Below are 22,850 nucleotides of genomic sequence, written 5' to 3' on the forward strand. Positions count from 1 at the left end.
TTTAACTTATTAAAATAAAATCTCCTATCCTTTTTCACACCTCAAAGGGACTAAGCAGAATTTCTTTTTTTACCGGTAACCATTTTTGAAAACAGGCAGGAAATCCGTGTGTCCACACGTCATCATCACCAAAGTTGTGTGCTGTTTCACATTGTGTCAGATAAAAGGCAGTGAGCATATGTATTGTATATACTGCGTGTGTTATATAGCTTATTTTGCCGAATGAAAGTAATTTAAATTTGCTCGTACTCTTGTCAAAATATTAATAAATATATTTAAAGTTATTCCTGTAAATTATAGGAGTAACTTTAAAACCAAATCGATTTGTTTTATTATTTACAAGACCAACCCACTAAAAGGCAATCGTCACATTGGAAGGGGGACACATAACGCGAATCATATTCCTCTAATAGTTTTAGCTGAATTTCATCGGCGTGTGTAAAACCACCATCCTCCTTATTGAAAGTTTGAAGTGTCTTGAAAAAGCCATATTTACTGTCTAGAATAATATTTCCGAATTTCACATGAAAAATAATAAAAAATATTACTTACTAGCACAAACAATTAATTACTTAATTTGAATTAATAATAATTTATTGGGCCGCGCGGTTAGCTTAGTAGCTGTGCGCTTCGCAACCACATGCCTGGGAAGGAGTATCCTAGGTTCGATTCCCGTCGGTGACGTGAGGAGCTGAAGGATCTTCCTCAGCCATAGCCAATTTAGCCGGTCTTGGGCATGGACAGTAGGGTTTTTTCATCCCGCAAAGCAGGCAAACTTGAGAACTCAACACTACAGGATACATTGGGGCGTAGGGCTGACCACCTTATAATGTCCTGGAAAACAGGAGGCTTACCATAGAGTGATCTAGGCAAGGACGGAAGGAAGGAGATAATCTGTCATAATAATTCGTCCTGGCTTCATTATTCTCTTCCAGCTTATCCATAAACGCCCAACGGCTGTGTCAAAGGACCCGAAAACACGATTGCCAGTGGCACAAATGGCGAGTTTTCTACATTTAGCCGTATAGAAGTTAGACCTGGTCCTTTTAATGATGATTTTAATGATAACTGTGTATGCTGTAAAGGATGCTGTTTTGGTCTCAGGACACTTGCTGTTTTCTTTTCTTGACCTCCCTATTACATTTTTTGGAAAACCATAGTTCAGATATCGAGCCTGGATTTTGATCAGATTGAGGAATGAAAGCCTCCTTTCCGATTTGGATTATTTCTGTATCAAGATCACAACAAGTATTCGGATCAGAAGAATAAAAATGAAGTAGGCTAACCATGGATGGGTCACGTAAATCCTCCCACTTGACATGGATGTATGCGAGATTGTGAATGGTTGGGGGGAAGACTTCAACGGAGATGAAACTAACTGCATTGTAATCTGAATTACCAAGACGCGTAGTCAACTGGACAGTGTACTTGTACTTGGAAGGAAAATTAGTTAAGAAGAGATGCAGATTGTTGGGTGAGTGAAGAGGATTGGCGGGAATTCTAGTAGGGAGATGATCAGTCAGTTCTTTGAATTTCTTACAGCCTGTATGATCGCCTTCCAATGATTTAGCGTTAAGCGACTCTTGGATTGGAAACTGGAAATTGACACATTACGTGTTATATTTCTAAAATTTGTTACCCTGCAGAGCCACTGACATAGTACCTTGAATTTCGATGTTCTAATTTCTTGATATACTAGAACAAATATTTTCACAAGGATTTGAGTTTGTAGAAATTTCATCCAAAATTAATTTTGAAGACAGCCCGATAGAAAGGTAAGGCAGTAGTGGAAGATCACTGTTTACATTTTCAACTTACTGAAACAAGTAATAGTCCGTATAGGTAAGGTATATTCCTATGTATTAAATTAAGTTTATGCTGGCATTATACCAGGTCAACCAAAATTCACGTTTTCATTGATTATTTCAGCATTAGGTATCTAGCTAGCCATGACCCTGATTACGCACGCTAATGTTATGTGTGTGTATAATAATGTCTGACTACAGATGCGAGATCCCTCGACACTTCTGTGCATGGCAAGAGAAGGCGAATCCATTCTGATAATAGGGTAATCAATACGTTTCGTGGGATAAGTGTTTATTATTAGCCTTTTTTTATGAGCATTCTAGTTTTTAAGATGGAACTATGTTGCTTGTACAACAGTTGGAAAATTTTATCTCGCGTGTTGGCGACTAATTCGTACATCTCCTTATTCCTTGCTCTCCTTCAATATGAATTGACTTTTCTTGGCACTGTGCCAGCCAAGGTTCTCGCATCTGTGGTCGGACAGTATCCCTCCACAGACGAGAGGCTACAAATATTAGCAAATAAATGCCTGTGCAGGCTAACTACTGTTATTACAGATTAAAGCCTGTAACAGCTGATATTCCAGATATCAGGCTTATTTTTTAAACTAATGTGTTTGTCTCAATGTTTATTATGTTTTTACAACGTTTCATTTTTCAGGATCTAATTGCCAAAGCTCTTTCAAGGATTGGATCTTTTGGAGATTTGGATACTATACAACAAGTTGTAGCAAAAATTGATGAGGTAAAGTTCTATGCTATCAGTTTTTTTTTTTTAACATGAAACACAAATGCATTGTAATAATGTTATATATTTTATTACTAATAGTTTATTATAAATTCAAGCCAAAACCTTAGCAATTCCCACTAATGTATGCCAAAAATGCTTCAAATATTTTGCTTTTATGTAGTAACGAATTTTTGCCGAGAAAGAATTAAGTTCTGACCCATGATAATTACAAAAATCCTTATTGAAAAAACTACAAACTCATCATCCGAAATTGGCGTCCATGGATGGCGCTGAAGTGTTTCGCAAACCTGTTTATATAAACTATTAATTAGATTTTCTTTCGGAAGTATTTTATCTTCGACCACTGCCAACATAATACGATTGTATTTATTTTCTGAAAGAGAAAGAAATTGGAACAAACACACAAATCACATTGCTTCTGTAAATAGATTTGGATTTTTCGTCGAATACATGCCTTTCGGGATCTAAGTTTCTAAGGATCAGTTTAACTGTGTAAGCAGCACGTGACTTACACGAAGTGCCATTCCGTAATCTAAATTAGCATAACTGTCAATTACAAATGTGGAACTTCAAAAGCCAGATGAGCTCTTTCTACCTGTAAAAGAAACTGAAAACTGGTTCTTATTTTGAGATGTAAAGTTAACGAAACAGTCCCTCGATGTTCAGAGAGCCACACAAGATTTAATGATTGCCATTTGGAACTGCAAACTTGAGATATATTCGGCTGTAGACAAAATATGATTTTATTCGCCATCAAATTGTAGCAGGTAAGAATTGTGACGTAACGTATTGCAATGTTGGGTGTAAAAACTTCCTTTCGTCGTGGATGAGGATAGTGGAACTAGCACAGAAAGCTTCTTAACCAAAAAGAATTTGAAATGAATTTTCTGAGATCAAGAAAAAATTGAATGAGTTTCCATCGTGTACTAATTACTCCTGAGCAGCAAACGTGCTCTTACAACTGACTCTTACTTGCAGATGCCTCAGACTTAGTTGTTAATCTATGATCATGTTTACAACTTTTTTCTCTCTTTACACAGCATTGCTTCTGGAACCTCATTTTGAATTTTATTGTAAAGTTATTCTAATTTGTCATTTTAAAACATATTCCGCTGCAATTTAAATGGTTGTACTAAATCACTACTTATTTAGTATACAATATTTTAAGCTAATGAATCTATATAAGATACATCTTCATTACAATTGACCTCACAAGTATGGCTCGTCAATATATAAAAACATTTGTCCTAATCATAGCATTATAATATGCATCTCGGTAGCAAACGGCTCACGAGATTTAACCACTCTTTCAAGGATTTTTTTGGTTGTTTACGTAATGCCAACGGTGCAAATTCTGTGAAACAAATGTATTATGTATGTAAATTGCGTGCGTTCTTCGCCAGTTTAGCTTCCAAAGCAAAATCTTCCACCACCATATGAGACTTGGATATAACTTCGTTCTTATGTTCCAATCTCATCATATAATGGGAATTCCACGCCACTAAATTTCGTTGTAGAACAAAAGTTCTGCGATTGCAATAGAATCTAGGGCTTCAACTAGGTGTCGTCTCAACCAGCTGCTAGAGGAATTCCCCCCCCCCCCCCAAAAGTTTTGCAATTCGGTCAAATCTCAGGCTTTGCCTCGATTTATAAACATTGATGTAACTACGTACTTTTATGTATTTTTTTTTTTCATTTTCATATAGAAGAATATGCCTTTGCAAAAATGGAGTTGTGTGTTCATATCTCCATTTGCATTTTTTACCTGAAAAAACAGTAATAATCAAGAATTTGTTAAATGCGATAGATTGTTAACGCTTTCTCTCGACGTCAATTGAAATATCTATCGCATATTATATTAGTTGAGTCTGATAGGATTCTAAAACGAAACAGCCGTCACTTCACTTCGTCAGCTTGTTGAACGTCTAAGGTTTTTTGCTACATGTACCAACCTTCTTCATTCCAGTTCTGAATTCCCATCTCAGCTGTCTTTTTGGTTATTATTTTCCCAACGCCTGCGCGGTCTACCTCTAGGACGCTTTTCTAAGGCTAAATTAAAAAGAATGGACGAAAAGGCATCTCCTTGCTTCAATACTATCTTAATATAAAAAAAAAAAGTTCAGATCTAATTCCATTAGCTAATACCATGGTTCGGCTGTTCAGTGGTGTAAATTTTGATTAAACGTATTATCATATGTTATGTTGTTCCTAGTTCATCTAATACTCTCCAAAGGCCTTCTTTATAAATTATCATATGCTTTCTAAAGTATATAAATGAAATATGGATCGGCAGATTATATTTCCATTATTTCCAGTATCTGTCTAAGTGTAAAAATTTGGTTCACTCTCGATCTATTTCTTCGAAATCCTTCTTGATATTGACCTATATTTTCTTCAGCATAAGGTAAGCTTTTTTTTTAGTATAATATTAGATAAAATTTTGTAGCCTGCTCTGATAGCAGCGATATCCCTCTGATAATTTTCACATAGTTTTGTTTTCCTTTATATATATATATATATATATATTGGAAGGAGTAGCGATCCTTTCTTTCTTTCCATTATGTGGGTATCTCTTCTTTTTTCCAGCCATCACTTTGAAATATTTAAAATTTAGTAGCTCGCATTCGAAAGAGAAAGTTGCATTTGGGAAGGGGGGACATTTAATCTCTAATAATGAGTAAAAAAATAAAAACTATTGTAATTGTTTTTTTCTCCCTCCTTTTTCCTGTGGTGGATATATCCGCAAGATATTTGGTTTTCTTTTATTTTTTCCCAAAAGAACAATATGTGAATCGTTAATTGTAGAAAGTGGCATGTCCATTTTTGCCAACTTTACAGGGACAAACAAAACTGTATATAAGTTGTAAATTAAAGATGCCAAGAAATTATATTCGTAGTTTAATCCTTTATCCAAGTGTAAGCAAATAAAGTTTGCTCGTGAAATATCTTCACGACTAGGCTACTTATATACAGAGGCTAATGACTTCACATCAATTGCCTTAGTATCCCATAATGCAAAACACATCCCTTTTGGACGTATATACCACTAAGCATCACGGGAAGGGCTACTACCGAGACTGGTTCCGACCTTTGTATAAATAAAGGGTCTTCTCCAAAAACTAGGCGATCATTCTAACCTCCATGAGTAACTCGAAGGATCTTATAACTCATTAATCTCAGCGATGGTTCTGCAGGACAAAACTCGCAGAAGCCTCCTCCGCCCAATGTAGGCAAAAACCTACCACTAAGTTAAACATCGATTTCTACAAGACTCCAGCCAGAAGACCACTCATCTCCCAGCACAAGGCATGCCACCGAAGGGCCCCCGATAAAGGCCACGTTTATACCATACGAAGGTACTTAATAGAATGCAGTTTTTGAGACCAGTCAGAAGTGGTGTGTCGGTCATACGTAACTGACGCTCCACGATAGGTCAGTTTGACCTATCGTGGTGCGTCAGTTACGTATGACCTCCATTCAAGCACAGGAACGCGGATATCTTGACAAACTGTGGAAAGAGTCTGCGACAAATAGGCCTATACGCCCGAAGGCATGTAGTCTGCTTCCCCCCCCCCCCCCTTTACCCACAGCTCATCGTAGAGCACGTTTTCAGTGGTGTTGTATACATAAAAATTGGGCAGGACACCAGTGAGCTAATGTACTCTTTACAAATGAGAGTCGTTTTAGTCTTTTCTCCGATTCTAGTCGACACTTGATCTGGCGTGAAAGTGGTACTTTTTAGCATCGCGAGAATGTTCTTGAAAAGGGATAGATACGGCGGTTATGGTGTGCAAAGGCATTATGCTTAATGGGCGCACCGAGCTACAAGTGCTGGGAAAAGGGACTATGACTGAGGAACGATATTGCGATGAAGTTCTTCAACGTGATGTTTGATTGTTTTCCGTGGTGCTGTAGACGAAGAATTCATTTTTATGGATGACAATACCACACCACATCGTACGCGAGCAGCGGGGATACTTCTAGAGACTGAGGATATTAATCAAATCGAGTGACCAGCACGCTCCCTCAGATTTCAACCCCATAGAACCCATTTGGGATGCAACAGGGAGACGCACTGCTGCTCAAAATTCCCCTCCAGAAAACAAACAAGGCCTTAATCCTTGTTCTGAAGGAGGAGTGGCGCAGTTTGCCTCAAGAATTCCTGAATCACTTGGTGCTAAGCATCCCAGTTCGGGGTGGACATATTCCATACTGAAGTGTGTCTCCGCATAGTTTTCTGTAAGCAGTATACATTTATTCCTTAACTTAATTAATTCATTAATTCCCTAGGAAATTTGTAACTTTTGCCGAAACGTATTGCAATTTAATTTGTACGAAATTGATAACCAATTTTTTGTAATATAATTTATTAGTATGCTGGAAATAAATTTATGTTTAAATTAAAAATAAATTTAAATTTACGGCTGTAGTCATTGAACATTTTTTTCATATAAGGTAAAACTGTAGTTCGCCCCTAGCTTTTGGACACCAATGTATTTTCTACATACAAGTAGTGAAAGTGTATCGCTTTATTATTAAATACTCTGGATTTATACTCTATATACAAGCACCCCAATCTTGAAGATCCTTCACGCGCAAACTTTGTTTACACTCGGATAAAGGATTGAACCAAGAATATAATTTCTTACCAGTGAAAAATAACCGGTGAAGTATAACCAGTGAAAAAGCTTTCATCATGCATATAACTTGATTTGTTGCAATATTTTCATTTTTGAACTACGAAAATTTTCTGGAGCCTAATATCTTTATAATCTATCGTTAACAACAGAAATTCATCGCGAATAACAGAAAATTATAAAATTAAATGTGTGTACATCTGTAGGTCACTATTCGAACAAACAAAACTAGAAGAATTACTATAGGAAGCAGAAAAGATAAAATGGGTCATCATTGGATTCAGTGAAACTTGAAGACTTTGTGAAAATAGTATCGATCGGATAGCATGGACATCTCCTGGGAGGAATCGTGTGTGTGATTAACCGCTCCATAAAAGATCAAATACAAGAAATAATACACTTGTACTTCACAAACAGCATTGCAGAACTCAAGATGTCTATGCACCAACCGTAGACCCAAAGACGAAGAAACAGATGTATTTTATGAATCACTGGACCAACTAGTACACAGCAATGATACATTCTTTACGATTTTAATTGGAGTATTCAATGCAAACAATGTGGTGAATAGTCATGACTATATTAATAAGAGAATACCAAAGAGGCGGAATAATATTATCTTTATAATTTTTTTAAAGGGCTTGATAGAATTTGTTGAAAGTAGAGGTTTCTACATAATGAATAACTTCTTCAAAAAAAAAAGGAAGAATCGGAAATTGGTATGGCGAAGTTCCAAATAGAGAGGCGCTTAATGAAAGAGATGATACACATCCTGGAGAGAAAGCAACGGACGGACCATAGTGTGAGGAACAAGCAGCCACGGCGCCCATCATAATCAGATGTAAGACCTCCTTTCGCTACTATGACAACAGCGATCTTACGGAGCATACTTTTCACAAGCGTACGATAGCAATCAATGGGAATTTTGGATCCTTCTTCCTGTAAGATCCTGAACTGTTGTGTGGCAAGCTATTTCCACCCTATCCCTTTTGGGATATCACTTCACCATATGTATGGTCAGACTGATAATAATATCAAATATCAGTCCGGTTTTTTTTTTTTTTTATGTTGGGCCCTACACGAGAGGTTAGTTGATCAACCTATAGTACATTAGCCGTATATGGGCAATGGGTCGGGAAAGGAGAAACTTGTTTACATTTGATTTAAAAGCCTGTATATTGTATTCCTTGGGAAATGCATCAGGGAAGAAGACTGTTCCACAGTACAGCAGTAGTAGGGATGAAGGAGGAGGAAAAGAAACTTGTTCTGTGTGCTTCAAGGTGTACTGTGAATTACTCTGAATCTGAAAGGATGTTGGGCGGCAGCTGTACGTGTTCCAATGGACTTAATACTGTGGGGGAATTATTGATGCTATTTCAGATGATCATTTGCCATGGAATTCATAGAATACACAAATTGCAGAGACCAAACGTCTATGTGAATGTGAGGAGAGTTAGTTGATGAGATGGGTCATTTATCAACCTAATTGCTCTCCTCTGTATTGAGGCAAGCATTTTGAGGGAGCTTTTAGGAGCCCCATTCCAAATGTGAGAGCAGTATTCGATAGCTGGGCGGATTTGTGATTTGTATAAGGTTAACAGATGTTTAGAGGTGAAGTAACGTATTGAGCGAAAGAGAAATCCTAGTTTTTTGGAAGCTGAGGATACAGTGGTCGTGATGTGTTTATGCCAGGAGAGGCCTGATGTCAGGGTAGCTCCAAGAAGAGAAATTTCATCTTGTCTAGAAATTTGAGTGTTATCAAAAATAATACGGGGAGAAAATGGTTCTTTTTCTGAGAAATAAGACAGAACTGGGTTTTACTAGCATTGAAGTTGACGAGGTTTTCTGAGCCCCCATTGGAGGTTAGAAATTGAGAGCAGTGGTGGTTGATGTTCTGTAGGATGAAGTGAGTTGTGTAGAGTAAGGTTTATCAAATGAAAGAGGAAGGGAAATGTGCTGTCATCTGCAAAACTGTGCGTTGGGTTGGAGGTCAATTGAAGTAAGTCATTGATATACAGAATAAAGAGGGTTGATGAGAGAGCAAAACTTTGTGGAACCCCAGCATTAGTTGGATTGTGAGAGGATAGGGAACCGTCTACCATCACACATAGTGTGCGTTCAGATAAGCTGACAGTCCAACTGCAGAAGTCCTGAGACAGTCCAAATGATAGGAGTTTGCTTAATAAGCCTTTGTGTCAGACCCGGTCTCAAAAGCTTTAGAGATATCAAGTACAACCACTTGAGATCCATGGTATTTGTCCAGAGATGGGCGATATATGAGAGTATATCTCCTGCTGACCGGCAGCGACGGAATCGCTTAATAGCTGGGTGCCTTCAAGGTAGTGTAGGAATTGAGAATTGATGGTTTTCTCTTTCACTTTGGATAGGACTGAGGTGAACGAGATAGGACGGTAGTCAGATGGCAGTGACTTGTCACCCTTCTCAGGAATGGGTTGAATATAGGCCACTTTCCGGCTTTGGATATAGCCGGAAGTAGGAGATATCAGTGAAGTAGGAGAGTATGTACAGGTGACATAGGAGTCAGTTCTGGTGCACAGACCTTCAGTACAATTGGAAGACCAGGAGACTTTTTGTGTCTAATTTGCACAATAGGTTTCTGATCTCTTTCTGGCAAAAGGATATAGAGGCACTGATGTTGAGCAGTTGGAATGACTGTGGAGGGGGGAGGGCATTTGCCATTGTCAGTTATGTGTGAATTGGAGGCAAAGTGTGAAGCCAGGAGCTTAGCTTTTTCTGTGGGTGATGATGCAATAGAGCCTGTTAGCAGTGGTGAGCTATAAGGGGCTCACGCGAGCCCTTTGTTAAATTTTTCTCAAATTTGTGAGTCCCTTGTTCTTCTTGTTTAATAATCTTGTAGAACTAGAAAATACCACCGTGGAATGTATACATGCTACTATAATTGCTACTTAAAATTCATATGGATTTTCTGATAGCTATTTAAAAAATCATTTCATGGCATTTTGTTCTGGTGGAGCTAGTGTAATGTTAGGAAACAAATCAGGTGTTGCAATTCAAACTTCTACAAAAATTTCCCAACGTTGTGATTTGGCATTACGCTCATCGTTTACATTTAGCATTAGACGATTCGATAAAAAAACATTAAAGAAATAAATCATTTTGAAATATTTATAGATAAATTATATGCTTTTTATCATCAATGACCAAAAAATCAACGAGAATTAAATACGATTGCAAAAGACCTTGGTATCGAAATTTTAAAGATCGGCCGTGTGTTTGGACCACGATGGGCAACTTGCAGTTTGCGAACTGCTCTTGCTGTGTGGAGAAATTACCCAGTTTTTTGTGCAACCATTTTGCATCGAACGATAAATATAAGGGCTTTTTAAACCGACTTCTCAATTTGGAATTTTTAAAAGATCTAGCATTAATGATTGATTTCCTACAGGAATTATCATATCTGTCAGAAGCTCTACAAAGTCGCAATATAAGTATTATAAGGGCTAAGTTAGGCTTTTTTTTTTGTTTCGACGATGCGAGCCCTTTGTTAAAATTTCCATAGCTCACCACTGTATGTTAGGGATGGGAATAGTGCAGGGCAAAAGTTACAACCAATTGCTTTTCCAAGAGACCAAAAGGCACGGCTGTCATTTGGGAAGGCTGCCAGTTTCCTGCTTTTGCCCATTCAAATTCAGCATTGATAATTTTCTTGCATCTGTTTCGGGCTTCATTGTAATCATTGAATGTGGATGGAGTGCTTGATTTGAGCCAGTTGTGGTATGCTTGATTTCTCATTTGTACAGCCTTGGCACATCTTTTGGAGAAACGGAGTTTAGATAGGGGAGGGCAATTCAGAGAAGTGTGGGGAATGTATGTATCCATGCCAGTGAGGATTATTTTAGTGATACTTTCAGTACATATGTTTGGATTGGAAGACCGAAACAATAGTCCAACCATGGGAATGAAGCATAGTGGTCTCGGAGGCTGTCCCACTTGGCACTGTTATAATGCCAAACTATTGTGTGGGAGTGACTGTGTAAGCGTTGTTGCATGGGGGACGGGAGATGAGCACTAGATTGTGGTCAGAATTACCCAGAGGCTCACTACATTCACTGCATATTTGGAAGGGTCATTGGTAAGGAAGAGATCTAGGATATTTGGGGAGTGGTTCGGGTTATCTGGTATTCTGGTTGGCATGTGAACAATTTGTGTAAGGTCGTTAGTGATGCTAAATGTTTCAGCATCACTGCCTGCAAGATCCGTACAACTGGAGGAGGAAAGTCAGTTGGTGTTATGGACAGTGAAATCTAGGAGGATGATTTCGCTGTTAGGTGAGTGGGACTGGAGAAAATAAATTTTTAAGAAGAGGAAATTGAAGAACTCAGAGTAGTTGGTGGCATTAGGAGAGCGATAGAGACAGCAGATGAATTTGACTGAGTGGGCAAGGGATATTTTCAACCAAAGTAGATCAAAGTTGGGCGATTCTAGGTTAGGTGCTCTCTGGCAGGGTATGTCAGAGCGGATATATGCGCAGATGCCACCCTTGGGTCGAAAGGAGTTAAACAGCGTGTAATTTGGAAGGCTGAGATAGATAGTGCTGTGTGTGTGTGTGGGGGGGGAGATTTGAGTTTCTGCTAAAAAGAGTAAGTGGGGTTTGGCAGACTGCAGATGGTAGTGTACACTATTAAGGTTGGAGTTTAGGCCACGAGTGTTGGTGAAGTGGATATGCAAAGTTCTGTGAGGCAAGTATTTGCCTGCAAGGGTCTTACACGTTTCCCATGTAGTGCCTATATACTGGTCTCCTTAGTGGCTACTAGTAGCGTTACTTGATTTTTGCACTAGTTTGGCTTGTTTGTAGTTACACTCATATCCAAGCTACTAATCTACTAACCATTATTTTCAGTTCAATACCAATTACACACACACATTGCTTGGAAAGAAGTCAAAGGACATCATAGTGTAAGGAAAACAGTCATGGCGCCAACCTGAATAAGATGTAGGATCTCCTTTCGCTGCGATGACCATAGCAGTCCTTGGAGTATACTTTCACATGCGTACGATAGCGATCAATGGGAATTTTAGACCATTCTTCCTGTAGGCATGTAATGAGGTCCTGGACTGTTGTGGAGCGGCTGTCCCTTGACTTCATACGACGCTCCAGTTCATCCCAAAAATGTTCAGTAGGGTTGAGATCGGGGCTCTGTGGAGTACAGTCATGTGTGGTGACGTTCATGTCCACAAACTACGCAGTTACAGTAGTCTTATGACACGGTGCATTGTGTTGCTGAAAGAGACTGGTAGAAACGCCACAAAGTAGGAAGCATTGCATTATCCAGAATGTTCAGAGTTCAATGTTTGCGGCACCACAACTAGAGGTCTGAGGCCAGACCAAGAAAAACAGGACCATACCATCAACACCGCCAACTCCAAATTTCATAGTTGGGATTACGCACTCTGGTAAGTGACGTTCATCGGGCATCCGCCACACCCACACCTGCCCATCTGCTCGGTAGAGGATGTAGCATGATTCGTTGCTTTTCAAGCTTCCACGTTCCACTGTACACATTCTTTGTACCAATGAAGGCAAAGCTGCATGTTGTTTCGAATAATGCGGGGCTTGTATATTGCGGTCCTACCATGGAAATCCATGTTACCAGCCTGGGATCTGAATTTTTATGCGCATATTTGTGTTCTAGTCGATGCCCAGCACTCCGCATTCAATGTGTCGGCCAACGAATGGCGGTTTTTGCATATTATTTTTCGTAGCATCCTACAGTCACGTTCGGTGTGTATGATGGGTTGTTCACTCTGGGTTGCACTTGCATTTGACTCCTTGCGCTTCCATCTCAGTATGGCATCACTGATTGCTGATTCGGAATAGCCAAATTTGTTAACAATCTGCCGAACAAATAGACCTGTAAGATAACAGGCCTATCACAATGCCTCTTTCATTCTCCGTTACTTCCCTTCTCGCAGCTATTTCACCCGCATAGTTACAACGACTCGCTACATGGCCAATGAAGGTACACCATAGCCAAGGGCATGATATAACCTTTGCTCTTGGGGATGTCCGTCGATTTCTTTCCATGCAGCGCATTTTAACCACCAGACAAAATATATTGTCCAACACCTTAAATAATTTCAGTACAGGTAATGATCATAGATTAGTGAGATCAAAAATTGTCTTTAATAAAAGAATAAAAGATGGGAAAGACAGCATCTGATCAAAAGTAAAATATTCTCTATCAATGAATTAAATCTGAAAAAAAAATTAACCGGAACATTTCTGAAAATTAACAGGCACAGGAACATTTCTGAAAGAAAAGTTCTTTCAGAAAGACATAGAAAAAAAAAATTATAATATTGATATAAATGAAGACTTGGATAAAAACTACCTAATAATAACCGAGACCCTACTAAATAATGCCAGAAAGATTGGTGGAATCAACTAAAAGGACAAAAGAAAATTGTGTGAAGAAACCCTAAATCTTCTCACTAAGAGAAGATAAATGAAAAGAGACCTTCACAGGAAAAGTAGAATAGGATGCTCGAAACTATGTAAAACTATAAGGAAAAGGATGAAAGAAATTGAATACTTCCGAACAAGGAAAATCATCATTGCAATAGAAAACAGTATGAGTCTAAACGGAGCGAGATGAGAGTTGTCCATAAGCTAAAATAAATCAATAATCCTTAAAGATGAAAATGGAGTACAACTTAGAGACAAAGAATAGATCATAAGAAGAATACAATCATTTTATGCCAAGTTGTATGATGATTCCCATTTCATCAGGGCATATTTCTTCCTCTTCCAAATGGAAGAGGAAGATTTTTATTTATTATTTGTGTGTGTGTCAACCTCCAGAACAAACAAGGATTCAGAAAAAAAAATACAGCACTATTGATCATATATATGTAATAAGACAAATACTGAAAAGCCAAATGAATACCAAAAACCTTTAGGTCTGGCATTTATTTTACTGATTTTGAAAAGGCTTTGATTCAGTCTCACCATTAGCTATTTTAGAAGCTCTTAAAAATCAAGAATTGATGGAAAATAAAACTTACATTCGTATAATTACCCATATATATAAAAATGCAAATACAGGTGATAAAATCAGGAACAAGTAAGAAATTTTTTATAAAAATAGAGAGTTGGAAAGCTGGGCAAAAGTACAAAGCGGGGCCACTTCACCTAAATTATTTACAGCAACCCTAGAAGAAATTTTTAAAAACCTGAATTGGAAAAATAGAGCAATTATGTAGATAAGAAAGAAAGAAATCACCTACGATTCGCTGATGACATTGATCTTTTAGAAAATTCCGCAGACTTCAACAAATGATTAGTGAATTGAATGCAGAAAGTAAAAAGAAAGCATTAGATATAAACAAAGACAAAACGAAAATAATGTTTTTTCATATGTTTACCTAGGGCAAAATATCACAGTAGGAGATTGTGAAGAAGAGATTATACGTAGAATTCAACTTGGTTGAATAGCCTTTGGAAAACACCGTGAAGCACTCAAAGGAAACATTCCAATTTGCCTTAAAAGAAAAAATATTCGACAGCTGTATACTTCCGATCATGACATATGGAAGTGAAACGTAGACTGACATAAAAATTAACCAACAAGTTGTGGCCTACTCAGAGGAAAATGGAAAAATCATTACTTGGTATTACCCTTCTAGACAGAAAGCGCAATATTTGGATTAGAACTCAGACTAGGGTGAGAGACATTATAACTGGCATTAAAAGATCCAAATAGCAATGGGCAGGTCATATGGTAAGATATAACATTCAAAAATAGACAAAGCTGATATCTGAATGATATCCCAGAGATAGAGAGTTACAGAAAGACCAAGGAGAAGTTGGGAGAATGAGATTAAAGAAATGGCTGGAATTCATGGCATAAAAAAAACTCAGGATAGAAATGAATGGTGAGGTTTGAAGGAGGCCTTCGTCCGACATTGGACGGAAAATGGCTGGTGATGATAAATGAATCCATCGCTCTCAAAGCGTAAGGTATTGTCCAAAATTTAATCACAGTAAGAGATCTCAATAGAGCCATTTTCAAAAAAAAAAAAAGAGGCCATGTTAGTGATTTACTTGTATATATACAGGTAGCATACACTGAAAAAATCGTCCATGCTACTCGATTGTCTGTTTTTCTTTAGATTATGTGTTGCATTATTACAATAGCTACAAAAGTATTGTTATACAAACATAGCACCTAGGCGTTGTTAAGCCTCGCCGAGTCCCGTTACTTGAAACTGAAAAATCCTAATTGGTTACGGGCCGCTCTGTATATTGTATGTATGTATGCCTGATGTATTGCATTTAAATATTACTAATTAAACACTTATAACCAGAAATGGGTATGTAAGGGAAACAGTGAAAGTTACGAACTTAGGAGCGAAGATACAGGAGGCAAGGTCATGTGATGAGGAGGGAGGAGTATGCAGGAAGAAAGGTCATGCAGATGGATGTGCAGGGGAGAAGGAAGCGTAGGCGGCCAAAGAAGAGATGGAGGGAGCTGGTGTAGGAAGACTTGAGATTGAAAAACTTGGATGTGGTGACAGCCCAAGACAGGAAGATGTGGAGGAGACTCACTAAAAACAGCCACCCTACTTAAGTGGGACAAGCTGCAGAAGAAGAAGCAGCCAGAAGTGGCTAAAAAGGGTTTAAAAAAGAAAATTAAATATGGTGAAATAATCATTTTCTAGAATACACCTCTACCTGTCTTAAGGGGAAACTGAGTTTGGTTAATTCATGACATAGTTTATGATAATTTCAGTCAAGACTCTACTGTTAAAACGCATTGGAAAGTGTACTGGCTGACATGAGATATTTATAAAAGCAATTAAATGGGTTTTCAGCATTAATTTTCATAATTCATATCTTGCCTGTAATTAGCCAAGAATTACATCTACAGGCTAATGGTACAAATCGCACTGCAACCATGAATTTTTGTGAATGCCTTTAAGTGGGAGATGAACAGTAGAGCGATGGGTGTGGCAACGGCACACTCGCATACAAGAAATAGTGTAGAATGTAGTAAGATAATAATAAAAAGTTGATAGTACTGTCATCTCGAGATGCGACCACCCACTCAAAGTTGTCCACCTGCAGGAATTTCTTAAAAGTATAAAACGTGTAGTCAGTTGTTTCCTGACATAATTAGGCTGATTTACGATCTGCTGTTGCACGTTAAGCATCAGCAGAATATTTTCGACATTTTGTATAAAATGGAGAACAAAAATATTTAAAAAAAAAAGGGGCAAACTATGATCGGGGAATGACAGCTTATGATTTTCCATTATTAAGAAGGAAAGTTTCAACGAGAAATTGGAAATGTGTGAATAAAAGGCAAAGTGCGGTAGAACATGTAATGAAACAGTCCAAAAATGAAAATCGAATTTTCAACAAAATAAAAACGAGCAAGAAGATTTTGAACGAATGTGACGAGATACATATTCCACTTCAAGTAAATATAGATCCGAAGAAAAGTTCTCCAGTTCTTACTGCAATTGTGGAAAACATCTACATAAAAAAGGGATCAGCAGGAAAATATCTAAAGAGTACTGAGCGAAAACAATTACCGTGGTCGAGTGGCAAGGAAAAAGCTGTACCTCACGAGAAGAAGAAATTGGAGTTTGCGCGGAAGTGCATGTTCAAGGACTTTTCATTTTGGAAAAATATGTATTATTTAGTGGCGAGAGTAATTATATATATATATATATACATATTTCATTTTTACATAGTCCAGAAACCCTATTCTAGAGACCAAACATGGACATTTTAAAGCCACTTCGGGAGATGAAATTAATCTTCTACTTCTCTCTCTCTCTCTCTCTCTCTTAGAGGCAAGGTAAATGTTTGATTATATAAGCAGAGTGGATATTAGATCCATCATTATTTCAAAGCCGAATGTAGAGACTATGAAAGTACCGAAAGGTAAGTTGACCAGAGAGCTTACGGGAATACACTCCGCTGCATTCACGAGCTGTCTTAGTGCGGACTACTTAAAAGACATAGGCGCCGCCCAAGCTTCTTTATATTCGCCTTTTATTAGGCCAGTGAAACCTTATCAAAATGGACTAATAAAAGGCGAATATATAGACGCTTGGGCGGCATCTATGTCTTTTAAGTAATCCGCTAACTAAGGCAGCTCGTGAATGCCGCGGAATGTATTCCCGTAAGCTCTCTGGTCAACTTACCTTTCAGTACTTTCATAGTCTCTACATTCGACTTTGAAATAATGATGGATCTAATATCCACTTTACTTATATAATTTTGCATCGCCGAACTGAAGCCTTTTGGCTCTTTATTTTAGTAACAAATGTTTGATGTTGTTTGAGAGAGAAAGAGAGAGTGTGTCTGGTGGATGTGTTTTTAGAATTTTGCTATGATATAATAATGGCGAATATTTCGTTATCTCTTTGCAGTCCATGTGTATCAACTGTGGTAAATGCTACATGGCATGCAACGATGCAGGATATCAAGCCATCACCTTCGATCCTCAAACTCACCTCCCTAAAGTAACTGACGACTGCACAGGCTGTACATTGTGCTTGTCGGTGTGTCCAATCATTGACTGCATTCAGATGGTGGTTCGCACTACTCCTTATGAACCCAAACGTGGTATACCTTTGAAAACGCCGAATGTGGTCTACGCTTCTCGTCCAATGCCGGTTCAGTAATCGGTATAGTACAAAAGAGACTCTTAAGATTGACTCTTACGTCACGCATATAGAAATGTAATAATGAATTGTATTGCTATAAATTAAAATGAAAGAGTTTCATTTTGAAATTGTTCATTCCATTTCTACTCACGAGTATAAAAATACTAACATGGTTTCGGCCTCAGTCTTTTTACCAGAATGATGCATCATTATGATAATAATGTAGATACCGTTCTAAATCACCGAAAGGAAGTATGTCTCACAGAGAGAGAATATATCTCTGCATATTATAATCCGCTATATGGTTGCATTCAAATAAAATAAAGACGGGTATTAGAATCTCTCTAAACACAATAATGGTAATAAGATTATCATTTTGAAATTGTTCGATCCATTCCTATAGTAATGAGTGTCGAAATATCAACATGATATCGGTCTCATCTTTTTTTTTTACCAGAATGACGCATGCTTTGATAATAATACACATACTGTTCTGCATTATTACCATAATACAGAACAGTATTTGTATTCTTATAAGCATTAATAAGGATAATATCTTATGCAGATTAGCAAAAGAAAAACTATTAAGATTTTATTTTAATTATTTTTTAAAATTTTGATTTTAATTAATATTTTATGAATTGATATTTAATGATTAATACTGATATTATTTTAAAAAAAACGAGTATTTAATTAGCATAATGATTATGTTAAATAGTACTGAACTGAGCAGAGTGAGTTTGGTACATGTTAACACAATGGGAGGATAATAAAAGTTGCATTTAATGTAAATAATTGCGTAAATAATCGGATGAAATTGGCTAAAATACGAAAGCTAAGTAATGTTTTCAGTACTCGGCCAAAGTTGTCGAATTAAATCTTGTTCAATTCAAGAGCTTCAGCACAGTACTGAACTAAAATAAGGAATTTTCCTAAGTCCTCTACACCTAGTCTACCTCTTGATAAGATGCGTTGCTTTCTACATAGCAATTATATCATATTTAGGTATATTTCCCAAGCACATGGAAATTGCTCAGTTTTAATTAACTGGATAGGTAAAAACAAAGCATACTGTGTTCACTTACCGAGTCTGAGTTTTATATACACAATTAGAATTTTAAATGACCTAAACTAAATGTGCAAACCTTGTAGTATGGTAGTCAGATAATCCGGGACCTCGAACATCTGACCCTTAACCATACTAACGGCTTCAGAAAATAAACAGTTTACTTTCTCCAACTGAAGACATTCACACCACAAAGAAAACAGAATTCAATTGTAGTTTAAATTTTATTTGCACGTGAGTTTTCAGTATATGATAATGAATTGCATATCTTGAATCGTGTCTCTCGAGTAACCAGGACTTCATCATTTTTCTAAGTGATATCCGTATGGCAAAAGGATTTTTTTATTATTATTATAAGATAATTGGCTATACGATATCTGTTGTCAGTCGTAGTCTAAATTATAATCCTCGTCTTCATAAACTTCATTAACAGCATATGCTTCTTTTTCTTCTGCAACTCTACTTTTTCCTGCTTGTTCATTCAACGTTAGCTGATCATTACTAAATGAGTCAACACTAAAATTTCTGTTTAGGATGTCTCGTTTACCTCTGAAACTTTGTCGCTGCTGCTGAAAAATATGGAAAGAGAATGCACATCAATTGAAAAGTGCAAGTGATAAATTATATATTTTTTCTCCCTAGCTATTTGACTGCTTACCATCAGAGACTTTCGTATTGACAACTGGAAAAAACTTCAAGCGTTGCTAACAGTGCAGTTGTCGGATCACTTTCTTTAACGATCATATTTGGTTTTATTTTTAAGCTATAACTGCCCAATCCTCCGAAGTAGGCGAACCAAGCGATAAAATTCATCTGCAATAATTGCAAGCATCAATTCCCACGAGGGGGTGGAATTGACGAGCTAATTTTGTTTCTGAATTCTATCGCTTCGTCATACATTTGTGGGTAAGAATGTAAGGTAATAATCTTCTATGTGTATTACGAATTGGTGTATCATTGGAATCACCATTAAAAATAAAATGGTAGAAATAGAATCCAAATATTCTACTAATGTTCATTTAATTTATTATTATTATTATTATTATAAAACGGTAGTAGTAATATGGTTATCTTTTGGCATCGTTAAGAAAAGGTTTTAATTCACCCTAGAATGTGCGGGTTTCTTTCAATATTTGTGTACCTTTTATTACATAAATTTTCTTATGTTTCCTCCCCCCCCCTCCCGCTTTGCTTGTAATTCTGAAAGGATGAACACACGTGCTCCGAAGCTCCAGAATTATTTGCAGACCGGTAAGTTATTGGTGCCAGTGCATCATTGGTGTGCGATTTACAACTATTTAGTTTACAAAATTATAATTTTAAAAAAATCTGTAATTTTATATTCCTATGCTTACCTGCAAGCACCCAAGGATAATACATCGGGCTTGATCAAAGGTAATGTTCGGTGGAAGAGCAGGCTAGAAAACAGTATTTTAAAATATCATCTAAGAGCAGAAAGCATTTTTAACATGCATTTCACTATTAGCTCTCTCGCTCACACACACACACACACACACACACATACACGCACAAGACATCAGCAAAAGCTCAAATATGATAATATAAACAAGACTACAAAATTGTAATGTTGACATTGCAATGAGTAAATTATTAAACTGCTAAAAAGTGATGACTGAAGACATTTAACAAATTAGTATCTCTTTCTTGAAATAAGAAAAACTTTTCCTTTGGTTTTCTTTGATTTGGAGCTTATTTCTTAAAGACCTAAATATTACCCATGTTCAGAACGACTGAATTTGTTGTTCACTGGAAAATAGCTTTCGGTTGAATCTTCATTGGGATTATATGAGAAATTTGCATTTGTTTCTTAAAAAGTTATTTAAAAAGTTTAAAAAAAATCAGCTAACGCTATAATAAAAACGCTAAAAAACTAGTAAAATGAAAAGAAAATTGAGTAATAAAGTAATGATATTAACAGTAAATGGTAATTATGTCATACGTAGTAAATTGCGAATATAAACAAGACATCGGGGTGGAATTCCCAAAGCATTACGATAAGTGTTCTTATCGTAATGCTTTGGGGGGAAAAAATAGTTTGGATCCATTCGTAAATATCCCTGGGAAGAATATAGAACACTTATTGAGCACTTATATCGTCTCCTATCTTTGTCGATGTTCATTTAACTATATTATACCCATAAATCATGACTGACTCGGTTGTGTTTTGCTTTCATAATTTGGGTGATCAATAATGCTGATGCCAACGGCTTTAATTTAGGGAAGAACTTTTCGTATGAAACCAAAGACGCAAGAATAAGATTCAAGGTTTTACTATGTTCAGAAAAAAAAATTGTTTCCTGATTGTAAACTGAGGTAACATTGTTTCACTCTCGTAAAACAAACCACCAGGTTGGCTACTAGCAGGCAGTATTCCAGGGAAGTATAATTGTCAATAATATTTGCAACATAGTGTGTAGGGAGTTGGCTGGGTGTGTTTAGATCGTACACGATTTTCTTTTTCGGATATGTGACACCATCACCACCCTGCTTGTTGGAGGAATGAAGTGGCTTGAAGAACCACTATGTTCCATCTTTGGAGCAGGGAAAATGGAATTTTTTTGTTGATAATATTAATCCCCACCCATGAAAGTTGTAAACCTGTAATATTTTAGCAAAGATGAGTTAAAGAGTCATAATCTGGAAATCCAACTTACTAACTTTTTCAAGTAATTTCGACAGGGTGGTGGTCTCACATCGGGAGAGAAAAATCGTCTGCACGTAAATCATCTAGTCTTTAGCCCACCAAAATTACGAAATGTATGACCTTCAACATTTCGCATGAAATTCACAGGAAAAATAAATAAATAAAACTAACTTTGTCTACCTTAGAGCAGTTCTGAAGATTAGGAAAATTACTACTTAGAATTCGTAAAGGATAAACGATGTCTTAGATACAAGAGAATGTTGTATTCAAGACATCGTTTCAATGTGATCTTTCTTCAAGATACGGAGAATTTATTTTTTTTAAGGTATCGGATCCAACGACGTTTGATAAACACAAATTGTAACGTGAAAATTCTGAGTAACACTATAAAATAAATAAATTCGCTAACTTTTATTCTCCAAAGGCAGTAAGACACACCAGTCCATCTGCTTGGTAGAGGGGGGGAGTGGCGTGATTCGTCCCTCCATAACACAACTTTCCAAGCTTCCACGTCCCACTGCACAAGCTCTTTGCACCACTGAAGATGACACTGCATGTTGGTTTGGGTATTGTGGGGTTTGCATATTGCGGTCCTACCACGGAAACCCATGTTATGAGCCTCGATTCTGAATGATGTTCCAGTCAATGCTCAGAACTCCATATTCAACGTGTCGGCACGAATGGCGGTTTTTACATATTAGCACCCTACGATCACGTTGGGTGAGTGTAGTGGATCGCGCACTTTGAATAGCACCTGCAGCTGACTCCCTGCGCTTCCTCCTCAGTATGGTATCACTGACTCTTGACCTGGGCCCAATTTATCAACAATTTGCCAAACAGATAGACCTGCAACACAGCATCCTATCCTAACACCTCTTTCAAACCAAGTGAGTTCCCTTCTCGCAGCCATTTCACCCAGACACGGTCGCACTGTCTTGGGAGCATCACATTCCTCCAATTTATTCCGGCTACAAACACGTGACTTATTACATGTCACAATGCACCTTGCCCATCAGGATATACGTTAACTTCTTTCCAATCAGCGTATAGTAATCTGTAAGACACATATACAGCTAGAATTGGCAGTACTCTGTATGCTAGCAATACATGGAGATCTCAGGGACTTTGAACGAGGTATCATCATCAGATGCTATATCAGTGGCCTGTCCATTCTTAGCAGTATTGATTGCATAACCGAAAATCAACTAACTGTAGGCAATATCATCAGCCAGAGCAATATGTTTTGTTAGGGGAATACCATCCC

The 22,850-nt window shown here is 37.4% G+C and overlaps 2 protein-coding genes across 3 annotated transcripts in view; one reads left to right on the forward strand and one right to left on the reverse strand.

Annotated features, from left to right (window-relative positions):
• Window positions 1–17,983, forward strand: part of su(r) (dihydropyrimidine dehydrogenase su(r)) — a 413,031-nt gene extending 395,048 nt beyond the window's left edge. For both annotated transcript variants that reach the window (XM_090408491.1, XM_090408493.1), the window contains 2 exons: window positions 2,467–2,550; window positions 17,619–17,983. In XM_090408491.1, coding sequence (XP_090264617.1) covers window positions 2,467–2,550; window positions 17,619–17,873 — 339 coding nt within the window. In that variant the 3' untranslated portion in view covers window positions 17,874–17,983. The remainder of the gene's footprint in view (window positions 1–2,466; window positions 2,551–17,618) is intronic.
• Window positions 17,984–19,304: 1,321 nt separating this feature from the next.
• Window positions 19,305–22,850, reverse strand: part of LOC150096725 (uncharacterized) — a 460,240-nt gene continuing 456,694 nt past the window's right edge. Inside the window, exons 8-9 of the mRNA XM_090408697.1 lie at window positions 20,277–20,339; window positions 19,305–19,490 (exon numbers count right to left, since the gene is read on the reverse strand). Of these exons, the coding sequence (XP_090264823.1) occupies window positions 19,305–19,490; window positions 20,277–20,339 (249 nt within the window). The remainder of the gene's footprint in view (window positions 19,491–20,276; window positions 20,340–22,850) is intronic.

Source organism: Typopeltis vanoorti, chromosome 18 (genome assembly GCF_054136105.1).
Source record: "Typopeltis vanoorti isolate ZY-2024b chromosome 18, IOZ_Tvanoo_1.0, whole genome shotgun sequence".
Classification (NCBI taxonomy): Eukaryota; Metazoa; Arthropoda; class Arachnida; order Uropygi; family Thelyphonidae; genus Typopeltis; species Typopeltis vanoorti.